Raw genomic sequence first — 15,465 nt, 5'->3', positions numbered from 1 at the left:
AAACTAGGCTGTAAACATTGAAAGCTTTATATAGAACAGTATATAGTACATACAGTATATCTTGTATTTGAGATTATACTGCAGAAAAGATTATGTCAAAGATTAACATGAATGTGTAAATGTGTATCGACAGATGACGGCTTCTGTTAATTGAAGAATTAATTTGTTAGCTTTTTTGTTAAAGTATTTTCTTACTGTATCTTTGTTGTCTCGAGCTTTATAACCTCTGCAGTCCACATGGTCAAGTTTCTCCTGCAGGTAGAACTGGAGCCAGTTGTGAAAACCCATGATCTCTTGGCCATGTGTGGTTTCTCCCACGAAAACTTGTTCAAATCCGCAGGAATCTCGTCTATAACGAAAAAAAGGTCAGTTTATTCAGTTTATCGTGTCCTCATTCGTCCTATGAGAGCTTCTCTCCCTCTTATCTACGGTTTCCTTCGCTGCTGAAACAAAAGATAGTTTCGCTAAAGGTGAAACAACCTCCTACGCTCTTAAATAAAACAGTAAAATATTAAATATATGCAAATTTTATGACATGAATATTCAAGATACTCTCGTATAAAAGTAACACATTTATTAAGTCCATCCAGTCAAATTCATTTTTATGTAAATATTAAATTTTGTTAATACTGTTAATAGTCTTTTAATAATCAAATTGTCTGATGACAACTAAGCATAAGTCCTGCAACCAATTATAACTATGAGATTAATTTAAAAGCTCTGTAAAGAATCAGGTGATTGGACTTTTTATTTAAGATATATTCCCCTATATTCCCAGATTTGTAATAGGCCTGATTTGGTGGGCTTTTATTGTGAGAATTATTTTGTAGCGATATATATCGTAGAAACGTGTTTAAAATAAATGTAAAGATGAGGGTTATGGTTGTTATCACATTAAAAAAATGTACTTTACACTGTAGCACCACAATTTGTACAACTCCGGCTTTTACTTTGAAAACAACCCTCTTCCCAGACGAAGCGAGGTGACACGTGCGCATGCGCAGCCGAGGCACACGTTGTTGTGGACGTGAAAGTTTGTAAAGACGCAGACAATCGTGACCGAGCAGCTTGTTTACAGTGAAAAACACCCACAGTGTTTCTCCTGCGTGTGTCCGCGGGGGACGTGTGTGCACTGTCACTGCAACAGAGAGACACGTGTTACCCTGGAAACAGCTGAAGTTTGAAGGAAGCTAACAGGCGAGCTAACAGGCTAACTGAGCAGCAGCAGCATGGCAGCGGTGCTGGAGCTCATCGCCGGGAGCTACGAGCAGATCGTCTTCGGTTACCGGGTGACAACCGGCGAGGAGGTAAGCTGCGTTGTCTGTTGTGTGTAATTGTGTAGTTGTTGTTGTGCAGTTGTGTGACTGATCTGCGACGTGTTTCCTGTTCTCTGGCTCTTAACTAACTGAAATGGTCACTTGAGGTTGATGGATGCTGCTCCTCAGCGTTTCACCTCAATGATAAATAGTTTGATTCTCTACAGGCAGATGATGGGATGTGTTTTCATGCATGAAGCAATAAAAACTACCGTTCAGTCATTTTCTCCTCGTTTCAGCATCTAACCCATTATTTCCTCTGGATGTTTGCTTTCTGCAGGAGTGGACGGCCAAGGCGAACTTCACACATCACGCCCACACCGCGTCCATATCGGCTCTGGCGGCCAGTGAGAGGTTTGTCGTGACGGGAAGCAAAGATGAGACCATCCAGCTGTACGACATGAAGAAGAAGACCGAGCACGGTGCCCTGCTGCATCACGACGGTGAGAATCCCAGCTGGATCTCAGTAGATACACAGCAGCAGACATTTTAAAGACTTCACCCTTGTAATCCCCATGTTGTGGGCTGAAAACATCCGACTCACACTCCCCTGTCATCACGTAGGCTCCATCACCTGCCTGGAGTTCTACGGGACGTCCCATCTGCTGAGCGGAGGAGAGGATGGGCTCCTGTGTGTGTGGGGCACGAAGAAGTGGGAGTGTCTGAAGTCCATCCACGCTCACAAGTAAGTGGTGTTTTTAAAGTATGTGTGTATTGCTGTTGTGTTGTGTTGTGTTGTGTTGTGATGCACAGGAAGACTCAAATTATTCATCCTCTTGTTTTTCTGCAGAGGTCAGGTGACATCGCTGTCCGTCCATCCGTCTGGGAAACTCGCACTGACAGTCGGGACCGATAAGACGCTCAGGTAAAATCCACAGCTCTGCTCTAGCAGCTGTTTCACTTAACAGACATTAATCAGAAGTGACGGTGTTACACATTTTTGTTTTAATCTTTTTAGAACCTGGAATCTGACTAATGGAAGATCGGCCTTCATCAAAAACATAAAACAAAGTAAGTTTCTATGAGTATGAACTGAGATATTTGTATGTTTGAATTGATCCTGGACTCATTTGTTTTCTCTGTTCACTTTTAACAGTTGCACACATTGTCAGGTGGTCTCCAGATGGGGATAAATATGTGGTGGTTGTAGATGACGAGGTGAACATCTACGACCTGGAGACGGCGTCTGTGACGGGAACAATCACCAACCCCAAAAGAATCTCGTCTGTTAAGTTCTTAAATGTAAGATCTGTGACTTACTCTGAATACTCACACAAACTGTGGCTTCTCTTAGTGATATAGAGACAGTCGCGTTTGTGATGATTGTTTTACGATGCCTGGTATTGTAGATTAACAATATACCACATGTAAGATAACATGGATGTTGTATTGTTTGTTTTCAGAACTCCCTCCTGGCCGTCGCAGGAGATGATGAGATCGTGAGGTTGTGTGAATTGGAAAAACTAAAATGCGTGTGTGAGTTCAAGGCTCATGAAACCAGGTAATTACATTTAATTTATTTATTTCACAGTCCATCTCTGAAAGTTGATGTCTGAAAGTTTTTTTGTAAAATGTATTTTTAATTTGATGTCTAACGTTTAAAAAACTGACACCAACTCTTCCTGTTGTGACATCAGGGTGAAAGCAGTGGACAGTTTTATGATGGAGGATTACTGCGTGTTGGTGACGGCTTCCAATGACGGCTTGATCAAAATGTGGAAGCTCCACTTTAAAGAGGCACGTCTGTGTTGTTGTTTGTGAACAGTTTGGGAGTAGAAGCCATTTTTCTTTTAGTTAAACCACATTTTTTAAACATATACATTTGCGGCGAGGGTGTGTTTCAAAAATCAAGAATTAATTAATCCGATAATCATTTATCAAGTGTCTCAAACAATTTCAACACTGTAAATTATATAACAAGCTTTCAATATACACAATTCTGTGAAACAAAGAATATTAAAATGACCCATTTACCTGCTGAGCTGCCGATCATCCACTGACCAACCGCTGTCGTCCAACAGGAGCTGGAACCTCCCACCCTCCTCGTGGAAGTGAACACCACGGCCCGGCTGACGTGCCTCGCCGTGTGGAAACCTTCATCGGTGCAGCCGACCGCTGAGGAACCGGCAGCTGCGGCGACGACATCTAAAGGTGACGACCGGCAAACACGGACGTTCATCTCACAGGATCATTGTGTTATTAGAGAGAAACTAGATACGAGCCGGGACAGGGAGGTGGTCAAGTTTGTTTTTGTGTTGAAGGGGGTTAAAAGTAGAGAAGAGGCAAAATGAGTACATCATGATCTCAACCTTTTATATCCACCTCAGCTTGTCTCCACTCAGCAGTTCGTATTTACAGTCAATGCAGCTTGAAGTTAAAGAATCAGTGAATATTTACAGTGTACACAAGAAAACAAGCTCCCAACGAGGACTTTTCTGGAAAAACAAGGGTTTTATGTTTAACTCTCTTCCACTAAATGATTACAAAGCCTCTATATTTCAGGTCCTGGTTCTGTCTGTGTCTCGTTAACGCTCGTCACCTTCCTCCCTCTGTCCACAGAACTCGCTCAAGAGCTTTCAAAGACGAAGAGAGTTCGAATTGCGACGGAAGAAGTCGTTCTAGAAGACGAGAGCAAACCCAAAAGGAAGAAGAAAAAGGGCGGTGGAAAATGAAACGAGCAGCAATAAAAAAAAACATCTTTCAAAAAGCTTTACATGCGCTGTTTTCTATATTTGAAAAAAATTTTTTTGTTAAACATGCTTGTACCTGTAATGGACACTGGGAGGTGCTACACACCATGTTTGACAACTTTCAAAATCTGACTGTTCTTGAGATCAAATATTTTTGCTGTCGATACTGAAAAGAAAAATTATATTTGTTAGATATCATTAGATTCCAGTTATCCAGCCGTCGTCCTGACTAGTCTCACTAAGAGTTACTATCTATATCAGAAGATTCACTCACCTTCATATAAGGTTTTCTTGAGTGTCCCTAAGTAAAGAGCAGATACTTGTGTCTGTTGTGTTTGCTCAGGTTCACCTGCAGGTTCTAACTCGTCTGTTGTTCTTCTCATGTCAGGTCTGGTTCTTTGTCAGGTTCAATAATCTTTGTTTTGATGTGTATGTTCATCTTTTCCCCCGTCTGACAATTAAAATCAACAATAATTAATCAGGCGTTAAATTATTGATAAAGAGCAGGAGAAATAAATGAAGAGTGAACATTTGTTTCACACTATTTAATCTATTTTCCCTTATTGGTGTTTATCATTGTTCAAGTCCCCCCCCACACACACCTTTTTAGAGCACATCTATCTGCTGGTTACTCTGGGCTCCTGTTCCTGTTTTAGTTGAAAGAGTCTATCATATTATACTATAAGAATATCAAGTTCTTGTTCTTATATTGATAAAGCTCTTGATTAAAAATGGTTTGGAGTCTGTCCCGTCTCCAAATAAGAAAATATGTTGAATGAAGAATATAGCATTTTAATCATATAAACCATTTTTCAAATATTTTTGTGTGTATATGTGTTTTATGTAAAACTTTCTCTGGCTCAATGCAAGAGTATTATCCTGTGGAGCATACTTTTATTTTGAAATTCTCCCGTATGACCCCGGAAGTGTAAACGTTCAGGAGTTTGGAGAAACCAGGAGGTGAAGTGAAATGTTGTCTGTTCATATTATTATTTATCGATGAAAATCTTTGACAAATGTTCTTGACTTCGTCGATTTTAGCTCAACAGACGGGAAAGTGTTGACACGTGACGTTGACGTTTAACTCCTGTAACAATGTAACAACCTGGATCAAGTTCTAGATCTGATTCTGGTTCCAGATCTATAACTGATTCTAGTTGTGATTCTGGTCCTAGTTGTAGTCATGGCTCTGGACTGGGTCGGGTTCAGTTATGCTGTTCTGGTGTCAGTGGGAGGAGTCATTGGTTTTGTGAAAGCAGGTAAGAGAGACACAGAGAGTTACATGAATAACTTTAAATAACTTATAACTTTGTAGATTAAAATAACTTGTAATCACAAACTGAACATAGTAACATGAAGGTGGAATATTAAGCAGATCTGTTAAATTACAGATCAGTGTTCCTAATAAACTGGTCAATGTGTGTTCAATGTAGAAAATCAGATTCCAAAGTCAAAGTTGCTCATAAAAGGAGAGTGAATCGATTCATTTCAAAATAAAAGCTCGCCTTGTTGTGCTGGCTCCTCAGGCAGCGTCACCTCCCTGGCTGCCGGGCTCCTGTTTGGCCTGTTGGCCGCGGTCGGTGCTTATCTGGCATCTCAGAATCCAAAGAATGTGTGGCTGCTGCTGGGTGAGCTCCTTTAGTTTGTTAGTCTGCGACAGTGCGAGTTCACCAACACTAACACCCGTCTCCCTCCACTGATGAAACACAGGCACCTCGGGAACTCTCACTGTGGTGATGGGCCTGAGATTCATCAACTCCTGGAAGTTCATGCCAGCAGGTCTAATGACTTTATTCAGGTAAAACACCGTCATTACACATAATGATGATTGGTAATTAACTATATACACAACATGAAGATCACAGACTTCTGCTTTAAACGACCTCGAGGCAATTTCTTTAAATCTGGTACAAACATTCACTTGGACGTTGAACTCAAGGACGACCTGATGAGAATCTGAGTGACACAGTGACTTCATGAGTCTGGAACTGCTCTGGTTGGTGGAGACACACAACCACGAGGCGTTAATTCTAACTCGACCCTGATTTAAATGGTGTCATCTCTTTTTTTCAGCGGACTGATGCTGGTGAAGATCATAACTGGGATGTTGACGAGGCCACACGAATCCTGATAAATACTTAAATAGATATTTTCTGCGTACAAAACATACATTCCCTCTTTGCAGTCGTCTGTGAGAACAATTTAAGTTTAAACAATATTTTTATGGAAAACATTCACCTTATCAGGATTATCTTTGCACAGCTAATTGTGTTTAAACCTGTTTGTGTACTTTAATAAGAAAATATACTTTATATCTGCACTTTTTCACTCCATTGAAATAAAACATTCACTCACTTCTATACAAAAATAACTACTTTGTCTCTTATTTAAAAAAATACTGATATTCTAACAATCATCCACTTGTGCAACACTGAATGATATCTAATAAAATGGCCGATGGAACCACAGTGAAATATGGCTGCTCACTGGTGGCAGCTCATGTCCCACCTGACGTGTGTATGCTGGGAGTCACTGGTGCTACCGGTGGCCTCCGTACTTGGCGGCCCAGTCGACTCGTCCGTGCACCGGCTGGATGTTTGGGCCCCGTGGGAGGTTTGTCTTCACTGTGGAGCCGCTGCTGGATCCGGAGATCTGAGGATTCACAGATCTGCTCCTCCACCGTTCATACTCTGAAATGAAAAGTGTTGTTTAGACGCTAAACAGCCACGTGAAGCTGCTTCTCTTATGATCATGATGCAGATTTTTCTTTACCTTCATTTGAGAGAGCCAGTTTATTTGAAGAGATCTTGTTCTTACACGTTTTGGTTTTGTGATCAGTTCTCAAATCGGCAGTTGAGGAGACATCGACTAAATTCACAAGGAAAAAATAGAGAAAAGGTTAATTCAACAAAAATCACCAGGTTTCCAAAAGGCATCAGATCAGGTTGATTGAAAACAGACAGGAGGAAAATACTGGTTCCTTTCCACCTCCAGAGGGCGCTTTTTCCATAGTATGTAGGAAGAGAAAGACAAAATGTTTTTTAAAAACTAACATGAAAAATAGAATGAGAGAAAACAAACATATGACAGTGATTTCAGGCCAGAAAGGAACCGGGAACGTTATGGTTCCGTGGTCGAGTCGTCTGACTGACACCAAACCAAACCAGCTCTGTCTGACCCTGACTTGAGAAATGGAGAGTCTCTGCTGTGACTCACCTTCGCCTTCGATGGGCACCAGCGTGTTCTTCAGTCGAGCGGCTCCTGGTTCACTCTTCTGAGCAGCTGATTTATTGGTCTTGGTTCGGTTGTTGGTGTTGCTCGGGAACGAGTCTGGAAAATACAATCAAATCCTTCACTGATAGAGTCCTCAACTTTTGCTTTGTAGTTTTCAAAATACAACGTAGAGACATTTGACACACATGAGGGACAACAACACTCATAAAACCCACTAAAACACAAACAGAATAACTTCTTTAAAAAATATATAGTGTTATATCAATAGCGATGCATCACATTTTACAAGCTGATTTGGCTTTTTAAAGTGTAAAATCTTAATTTGCAAAGTAATTGCTGACTAAAGCAGTCCAACTAAATGTACCAGATTAAAACAGTAAGAAAGATATAAATACCCAAAGTAAAATACAAGTACTCCTAAAGTACTTGGGTAACTTAGTTGTTTTCTACCACTGCCTCTTGCATTAGTAGGTGTATTTGAGTGATACCTTTGGACAGATCCACTTCCTCCAGGTTCTTTTCCTTCAGAAGCTGCTTATCTGAGAGTTTGGGAAGAGCAGCATCTAAAATCCCATCACAGCAGAGAGAGAGAAGAGGAGAAGAGGAGAAGAGATGAAGAGATGAAGTCTGATGTCCACTGAGCAGAAGAGAAACTTCCCTCTAAAGCTTTTAATGTGGCAAATGAATAAAAAACATTGGGAAGCATTTCTTTTTAACCTTTACCAGGTGAGTCAAAAACATCCTAAACAAACTACAAACTAAAATTATAAATGCACTTCATAGATTAAAAGTTTTCATACCTTTATTAAGAGGGAGTTCCAGGCCCGGTCCTCTGGTTAAACACGAGTTGTCCCACAGGTTTCTGCCTGAGGAGTTGCTTTTTGGATTAATGCCTGAAAAAGACAAGTCAGAATAAACTCACTGTGCCTGATCCCACACTTAAACAACCCGTATCATATTTAGATTCAGTTCTGATGTGAAAAGTGTGAAGTTATAAAGCTGTTTGTAAATTGTTTGCATTTTGAAAAAGTGTCGGTGCAGAGGATTCTTTGATTTCTCACCTGGCAGGTACCTGGACTGGCGGAGGTAGTGCTGCTTGGCAGACGAGGAGGTGGAGTCCGTTCTCTTTAGCCCGATGCCGCTCGGTAACTTTGCTACCGTGTTGCTCTTTGACTCTGGAAATCTAGAAAAGAAAAAAGGTATTATTCAATTTTGCCAAAAGTAATGATGACGACAACCTCTCAATAAAAAGATCTCTCACCGACAGCCGTGTCCCTCGAGGGTCCTGTCCTTCAGGGAGCTTATGGTGGGTTTTTTGGAGATGGAAACTCCAGCGTCCGTGTCGTCACCGTCGTCCCAGCTGTCGACTGACTTGAACGATGTTTGACCCCAGCGTCTACGTCCGGTCCTGACTCCAAACACACTGTTCTCAGCTCCAGCTGCCGGCCCACGCTGTTTTAGAGGATTTCCGTGTAACCAAAGTTTTAAAGTCAAAATCTGTGACAATTCTCCTGAGAAAACAAAGTCTAAAACTAGCTTCACTCTCCCAAGATGAACAGTATTTTCATGTCAAGCTTCGATATGAACATATCCGGTGGGAAAACAATTTAAAAGGCCTGACAAATTCATTTTGACGTTCAGAAACTGTACCTGAGTGTGCCAGCTTCCTGGTTGCTTGTTCTTCACCAGGCTGAGCGGCTGCTGCTGCCCCGCTGTAGGATCTGTGTTGTCCTGAGGAAGAGGGATCTCCTGTAGAGGCCGGTGTGGAGGTAGTCTGGAGGTCTGTAGCTCCACCCGGGTCTTCCTCTGCTCGCAGGGCTCCAGGTCCGTCTTACAGAGGGACAGAGGCTTCGGTTCTGTAGCAGCCTGGGAAATCTTCGTCCGGGCCTTGTGCTGCTCTGAGAACTTTAAAGGAGCTCCAAGTGCCTGGCCGACATGGAAGTACGGGTACCGCAGAGCCTGGTGCACAAATGGCACAAACCCAAGGAAAAGTTAGATCTCCCGTTACATCTTTTTAGTTAATGTTCAAGCTCAAAATGGAGATTTTCAAACTTAAACCATGTTAAAGTTTTAAATGTACCTGAGCAGCACTTGGTCTTTTCTCTGGATCCCATCGTAACATGTCTTTCATCAGCGTGATCGCCTCGGCGCTGGCGTTGGGGACCAGGGATCTGAGGCTGGTGGGGATACACTTAGGGAAGCGGAAGTTCATGGAGGAGGCCAGGTTGTAGCCGTCAGGCCAGTCCGACTGTCGAGAGGAGGAACGGGACGAGACAACAAGGCAGAGATCGTCAGTGAGTCTGCGTTCATGCCTCACATATGACTCAGGCTGCGGTGGCTCACCTTCCTCAGCGTTCCCAGCACCTGACAGATCTTGAAGACCTCGTCCACCTCGCTGTTGCCGGGGAACAGAGGTCTGAGGGTGTACAGCTCCGCCATGATGCAGCCCACCGCCCAGATGTCGATGGGGGAGCTGTAGGAGTTGGACTTGAGCAGAACCTCTGGGGCCCGATACCTGGAAGAGCCACATGGAGGGATGTTTATGGAACATCTGCAGAAATACATTTAACTCTAAGTTTTGTCTAAGTTTAAATGCAAATGTTTTATTTCTCATTTCATAAGTTTGTATTGGTCAGTTAACTGCATTTCAAGACAAGGATCATTAGATTTATTTTTATTTTATACATAATAGATGTTTGTCTCTGATCTCTACATGTTATCTATCCCTGCAGACAGTCTTATTCTTATTTTCCCAGGTTTTAATGTCTATGATCTTTCCGTGTGCTCACAACTTTTAGAATATTACATAAAAATATAACAGCACTTTGGATACTTCGGATAATCCAGATGTTTTATATAGAACTATTCTACTATAACTGTTCTACTATATAGAACAAAATAACAACATAGGTTTGGTTTTATTTTTAATTTGGTCGAACCAACTATTAAAAAACAAAAACACAAATATATACAAATATTTTTACTCACTAACTGAATGCATGAAATAATTTTTTATTTCTGTCATATGAAAGGTGAACAATCCTAAACCAGATATTAAACTGTGTTGTCATCCGGAAGATTAACATTGACATTGTGAGTATTGGAGGTAGCAGATTAATGCTATTATGTGGGATAAATAGAGGAAATCAGCTTAATGAGCCAAAGTAATGACAACATTGATTATCTGCTGTCTGTCTGTGTTCCTCTCTGTCCCCTGAGTGGATTTACTGTACTTCTCCCTTGTCAGTATCAATTACGTCTCCCGGTTGTTTAAATCTTTAATCTTCTCGTCTAAGTGATTCTACTGCAGGAGTCACCGTGAGTCAGAAGTTTGAATCAGGTCAGACGGCCACCTCAGCTCAGATTTCATATTATATATATTATATATTATATTGTATATGTATTATATTGTTATTTTTTAAATCTACATGAATTATATGGACAATTTAAAAATCCGTCTCACCATCTCGTGGACACATAATCAGTGTAAGGCGGCTGGGAGCGGATTTCCCTCGCTAGGCCAAAGTCTGCAATCTTCACCAGCTGTGGGCCCATGCAGAGCAAATTCTCCGGCTTCATATCACGATGGAAATATCCTGAAAAACCCAAGTCAGCCAAATAAAACTTCTACGAGTACTGCAACCACTACGATTTATACTTCTACAGGATTCACTACTGATGTGTATCAGAGTTTTATGAAACAAAACTCAAGTTAAAACATCTCGGACCAAATAAGATGATTTAACCAAACACAGAGAAGTCAAGTGTTTAAGGAAAAGAAAAGAGAAAGACGGGAGGGGGGGGAGTCTCTTACCGTGTTTATGCACAAACGCTAAACCGGACAACACTTGGAACAGAATGTTCCTTATCTCATTTTCTGAAAACATCTTATCTTCCCTGGCAGCAGCAACGTGGGAAAAGACAAGAGACGGAAAGAAGGAAAGAAGGAAAGAAGGAAAGAGAGGATAAAGAAAATATACACTGTGCAAACATCATGCCTTATTGAAATATCATCAACACCCACATGCACTAAAAACACTGTTGGTTTTTATTCAAACATTCCTCTTCTCACAGGAGAAGTGACGCCCGATGTCTTATCAGCTGTCCAGCATTTATACACGTTTTAGGTTTGGACATGTTGTTTTCTGTTTAGTCCATTCACTCTGTGCATGGAGACACAGCTGACAGCTTTATAACACAACACCTTAAAGAAGAGATGTTTTCACCCGTCTGGACTGAGAGGCCTCGCTCAAGTCACCTACCATGTTTGTGAATAATGGACAGTCCCTGTAATATCTGAAATGTCATGTTTCTGACGACTGACTCAGGGAACAACTTGTTTCTGCAAAAACAAAGACTGACACATTATGACTCAAGCCGACCCAAATAATTCTCACATTCCCGATGCTAATGAAACCCACACGGCAGGATTATATCACCAAAATAACTCACATGACTCAATTAATGCGTAAATGCACATCTAACATGTCCGACGTGTTCTCACCGTTCTTTCATGAGCTGATAGAGGTTTTCTTTCATGTACTCGAAGATAAAGTAGAGGTGGTCGTTTTCTCTGACGACTTCCTTCAGTTTCACCACGTTGGCGTGGTTCAGCTTCTTCAGAGACTAAAAACACAGAAGTATTTATGAAACACGTTAAATTTCATAGAGACATTAAAAAATAATTACACGGGATAATTCCAAAATAAAATGTATCATGTCTATGAATAATAATGAGTCTCACCTTCACTTCTCTCAGATTCAAACACTCGTCCCAGGAATAAAACTTCCTCTTCATCCTGTTGAAAAAATAAAAATATCCTCATCATGCTATTTCTAATATTTTATGTTTTTACCATATGATCTGACTATTGTAGTAACTAGTACTGGTTTAGAGACCAGTTTCTTCAGTTGTCAGTATTTGAAAGTGTTTGTGTGTTTATGCTCATATTAATTAAAATATGCAATCCATCACAATACAGTGAATATAAGTACAAAATATCATCCTCAATAAAACTAACTTTGCAGCCTTGTTTTCATTAAACCTTCCCCACACTCTAAGAGCAACACTGTGCACTTTCACTCCATTCACTGTCACCACCAGTATCAGTTTACACTATAACCTTACATTTACAAACAGTGCCTGGTGGAGCCTCGTAAAACATTCATTATTAATTTCTCACCAAAGACAGATACGTGAACAGCTCAACGTTACAAATACTTCTTATGGACAAGTGAGTAAAAGTACTACAAGAACCTGCATGAGTTGATTTTCAAAATAATCCTAATTTCTTATCATTTAAATAGTTTGTTCCCTGTAAACGAGAATGCAAACAAAGACAAAAGCCTTGATGTTCTTTTTTTTTCTACGTGTGAGGATGCAACATGTCTGAGCCTCTGAGCACCTTGCAGCAGCCGCTCAGGATTTAATCAGCTCACCACTGGGACACAGAACATCCCAGTGTGTCTCTGCCATGTCTGTCGGGGGCCAGACTCGCCTCTTAATTGCCACCAGCTCCCCGGTGTCGTTGCTCTTTCCCAGGAGCACGCTGCCGTACGTGCCGTCCCCCAGCTGCTTCAGAGTGGTGTAGCGGTTCATGGTCCACAGGGAGCCCTGTCTCTCCTTCACCGAGGAGCCGTCCCACACAGTCCAACTGTCGGTCATTGTGAGCACGGCAGCATCCCGCCACAGATCAACCACTTATCTGCCCTCTGCTGTGCTGTCTCCTCCTGCCACTGCAAACTCACTCAAAGGCCTTGAAGAACACGAGCATCTATCCCCCTGGCCTTCCTCCTCCGGCCTTCCCTCTGCAGAAGATGCTGATGTCTACCTGGCGAGGGAGAGTGGAAAGGTGAAGCTGAGACAGTCCTGCCTGTTGCACGGTGTCCCACCCGCCCTGAGCTGTAAGCTAAGCCCTCACGGACAGAGGAAGGGCGCTGCACTGTCGAAGGGGAAGTGGATTAAAGTTGACATGAGCTGAAGAATGTGTGCCAGGAAGCTGACGCAGAGGAGAAGCTGCAGACTGAGTAAGACAACAGGAGCGTGCAGCAGCTTTTGGGTTTTGAAGCCGAGACTTTTCATGAATTTGATCCAAGAACAGAGGGTTTTACCTGCTTCTGTCCAACACCGGTCACATAAAAGTGAGACAGTGATGCTGAAAGGTGTTAGAACTATTTAAACTTATCTGTACTCACGTGTTTCTGAGCTAAACTATCAATTAATACACTAAACTCTTTCTAAATCCAAGCCTGACTGTTTTATAGTGTTAAAGCTTCTAGTAAAGAGCTGTCGAGCAAACAATATATGATTTTATCTCTTTGACTGTTACATAGACTTAAATCCTCATTGACAGGGAATGTTAGTAAGTTCATTTCAAGGCAATCTTTTGATACTCTCACACTTCTATTTCTCATTTTCTGTTTTATTCTCCATGTAACTTCTTTTTGTATTATCTTATGTTGCTTTTACAATTTGTCATCGTGCCTTTTGTAGCTTATTTGAATTGCCTTGTTGTTGAAATGTGCTACACAAATAAACTTGCCTTGCCTTGTGATCTACGATATAAAATGTAAAATACAATATTGAAAGACATCCCATGATATGTTTAAGTACTCTTTTTGCATTACATACCATATCCAAAATAAACAGTCATTTTGAAGTCTCTTTAAAACACAGAACCAGATTCTCTTGACCAATATATGCACTTCCTGATTTCAGTCTTCTAGCCAAGCTACTTTATCAACTCCTTTTCTTTTAACCCACATTTTGCAGCACACAGGAGTGGAAAGTACACCTCGGCTAGACTTGAAGTAATTAGGGCCAGTGTACTTAGAACTGATGTAAGACTTCGGGTCAGATGAGGCAAACTATCACAAGTGTAGACACTTAGTAAGAATGACAATGCTTTTTCAAAGGGGGAAACTAACCGGTGGTTTCATATTTCATTAAAGAGAACAGCTTGAGGTTGTGAGAAATCATGGGCTTTAACAAACTATAAATGTGACGACTGATGTTGTGATGTGATGATCATCACATGGCGACTAGAATTATTGCCATTTAGATTTTCTGCCTTGGATTGACTCATTGTTTCAATTCTAGAAAAATTGGATTAAGGTGCAGATGCATTGCAGCTCTTTTGCAAAGGTCAGAGGTCACACAGTCAGACACTGAGGGGGTTTACCTGATGAAAAACAAACATTCTGACTTCAGGTCTATTAAATGAGCCAAACATTCAGAATTTTAGATGTAAGTTCCCCTCTTGCTCCTTGTGCCCTTTATAAAATGTGTCTATTCCCGTATGCATACCTCTATTTATCTATAGTTATTTGTTATTATTAGTTTTCCAGTAGTTGTCATTGTGTCATGCTGGTATTTTTCAGAATTATTTTGATGTTCTCACTGTTGTATTCATGTTGTTTCCGGTGCAATGACCTCGTTAGCCAATTTGTTGATATAAAAACTATTAATAGTTGTATTTGGACTTTACAGCCCTGCTGCTTCAATCTGGTTATACAGTGAGGACCTGAGCACATAAACTGACATTAGATGTTCTTCACTGTCCTTTCAATAATGATAATAATGTTGACCAATGTGTAGAACAGAAGACTGTACAGACATTAAACAGACAATCTTACTAAATGATGAGAGTCTAACATATAATATAAGTAAGAATGAAGAACCGTGGACCTACCACAGGAGATATAACCGAGCTGTTGATGTTAACACACAGTGATGCTCTCAGCTCCCTCCGTTGCCAGGGACGGCTTCCTGTCTCCTTGGCAACGCAGAGACTTCCAAAATAAAATGATAATCATAACAAATCATAATCTACTTCCTCCTGAATTATGTGTAATGTAAATGGTGTTCAATACACTTTATTTATTATATATGTAAAACTATTCACAATAAAAATCGAATTATGTATATTTTAAAATAGGAATATAATAAATGATGTAATAATATGAATAGTTAATGTGAGACATTACAAGATAATGATATCAGAATGTGTCATATCTATATGTTTTGTGATGAGAAAAAAACACAATTGTTTCCAAGGTTGAGAAGGAACTTTGAGACTGAAGGAACTTTTGAAGAAGTCCATGAAGTGTTCAGAGACAAAGAGGAAAGTTTATCATGAAGTAAATAAGCAAAGTACATCAGCTAATGAAAATCATGTGATACAAAAATAAAAGCCCCAGAAAAGCCAATATTGGAGTCTTGTGAT

The 15,465-nt window shown here is 40.8% G+C and overlaps 3 protein-coding genes across 7 annotated transcripts; 2 read left to right on the top strand and 1 right to left on the bottom strand.

Annotated features, from left to right (window-relative positions):
• The first annotated feature begins 962 nt into the window (after positions 1-962).
• On the top strand, positions 963-4,484 carry pak1ip1 (PAK1 interacting protein 1). The gene is made up of 10 exons (XM_035170835.2): positions 963-1,307; positions 1,597-1,759; positions 1,881-2,001; positions 2,107-2,181; positions 2,275-2,327; positions 2,413-2,558; positions 2,720-2,817; positions 2,954-3,053; positions 3,338-3,467; positions 3,876-4,484. The coding sequence occupies exons 1-10, from the start codon at positions 1,230-1,232 to the stop codon at positions 3,986-3,988; spliced, it is 1,077 nt and encodes a 358-aa protein (XP_035026726.1). The 5' UTR covers positions 963-1,229; the 3' UTR covers positions 3,989-4,484.
• A 421-nt stretch (positions 4,485-4,905) lies between these two features.
• On the top strand, positions 4,906-6,377 carry LOC118118046 (transmembrane protein 14C-like). 2 transcript variants are annotated; one of them, XM_035170836.1, is made up of 5 exons: positions 4,906-4,966; positions 5,182-5,265; positions 5,533-5,634; positions 5,717-5,804; positions 6,080-6,377. In XM_035170836.1, the coding sequence occupies exons 2-5, from the start codon at positions 5,190-5,192 to the stop codon at positions 6,135-6,137; spliced, it is 324 nt and encodes a 107-aa protein (XP_035026727.1). In that variant the 5' UTR covers positions 4,906-4,966; positions 5,182-5,189; the 3' UTR covers positions 6,138-6,377. The 2 variants fall into 2 exon arrangements, with proteins under 2 accessions (XP_035026727.1, XP_035026729.1); XM_035170838.1 differs by lacking the exon at positions 4,906-4,966 and having other exon boundaries at positions 4,973-5,265.
• Positions 5,773-15,002, bottom strand: LOC118118044 (serine/threonine-protein kinase MAK). 4 transcript variants are annotated; one of them, XM_035170831.2, is made up of 16 exons: positions 14,932-15,002; positions 12,739-13,071; positions 11,985-12,039; positions 11,745-11,866; positions 11,055-11,137; positions 10,704-10,836; positions 9,584-9,755; positions 9,321-9,488; positions 8,891-9,199; positions 8,502-8,692; positions 8,302-8,423; positions 8,041-8,133; positions 7,729-7,803; positions 7,223-7,336; positions 6,779-6,874; positions 5,773-6,696 (listed from the first exon to the last, which is right to left on the bottom strand). In XM_035170831.2, the coding sequence occupies exons 2-16, from the start codon at positions 12,903-12,905 to the stop codon at positions 6,545-6,547; spliced, it is 2,052 nt and encodes a 683-aa protein (XP_035026722.2). In that variant the 5' UTR covers positions 12,906-13,071; positions 14,932-15,002; the 3' UTR covers positions 5,773-6,544. The 4 variants fall into 4 exon arrangements, with proteins under 4 accessions (XP_035026722.2, XP_035026721.2, XP_035026725.2 ...); XM_035170830.2 differs by lacking the exon at positions 14,932-15,002 and having other exon boundaries at positions 12,739-13,183; XM_035170834.2 differs by lacking the exon at positions 14,932-15,002 and having other exon boundaries at positions 12,680-12,764.
• Positions 15,003-15,465: the final 463 nt, after the last annotated feature.

The sequence above is a fragment of the Hippoglossus stenolepis genome, chromosome 11 (assembly GCF_022539355.2).
Source record: "Hippoglossus stenolepis isolate QCI-W04-F060 chromosome 11, HSTE1.2, whole genome shotgun sequence".
Classification (NCBI taxonomy): Eukaryota; Metazoa; Chordata; class Actinopteri; order Pleuronectiformes; family Pleuronectidae; genus Hippoglossus; species Hippoglossus stenolepis.
This window is presented reverse-complemented; position numbering and strand designations above follow the sequence as displayed.

Bases quoted from the DNA above. Each gene is read 5' to 3' on its own strand.
- LOC118118044 (XM_035170831.2), bottom strand. From the start codon at position 12,905: ATGACCGACAGTTGGACTGTGTGGGACGGCTCCTCGGTGAAGGAGAGA. The intron at 10,837-11,054 runs GTAAGAGACTCC...TGGGTTTTTCAG, and splicing joins AGCGTTTGTGCATAAACACG to GATATTTCCATCGTGATATG. The intron at 7,804-8,040 runs GTATGAAAACTT...ATGGGATTTTAG, and splicing joins GGAACTCCCTCTTAATAAAG to ATGCTGCTCTTCCCAAACTC.
- pak1ip1 (XM_035170835.2), top strand. From the start codon at position 1,230: ATGGCAGCGGTGCTGGAGCTCATCGCCGGGAGCTACGAGCAGATCGTC. The intron at 1,760-1,880 runs GTGAGAATCCCA...GTCATCACGTAG, and splicing joins TGCCCTGCTGCATCACGACG to GCTCCATCACCTGCCTGGAG. The intron at 3,054-3,337 runs GCACGTCTGTGT...GTCGTCCAACAG, and splicing joins GGAAGCTCCACTTTAAAGAG to GAGCTGGAACCTCCCACCCT.
- LOC118118046 (XM_035170836.1), top strand. From the start codon at position 5,190: ATGGCTCTGGACTGGGTCGGGTTCAGTTATGCTGTTCTGGTGTCAGTG. The intron at 5,266-5,532 runs GTAAGAGAGACA...CTGGCTCCTCAG, and splicing joins CATTGGTTTTGTGAAAGCAG to GCAGCGTCACCTCCCTGGCT. The intron at 5,805-6,079 runs GTAAAACACCGT...TCTTTTTTTCAG, and splicing joins GGTCTAATGACTTTATTCAG to CGGACTGATGCTGGTGAAGA.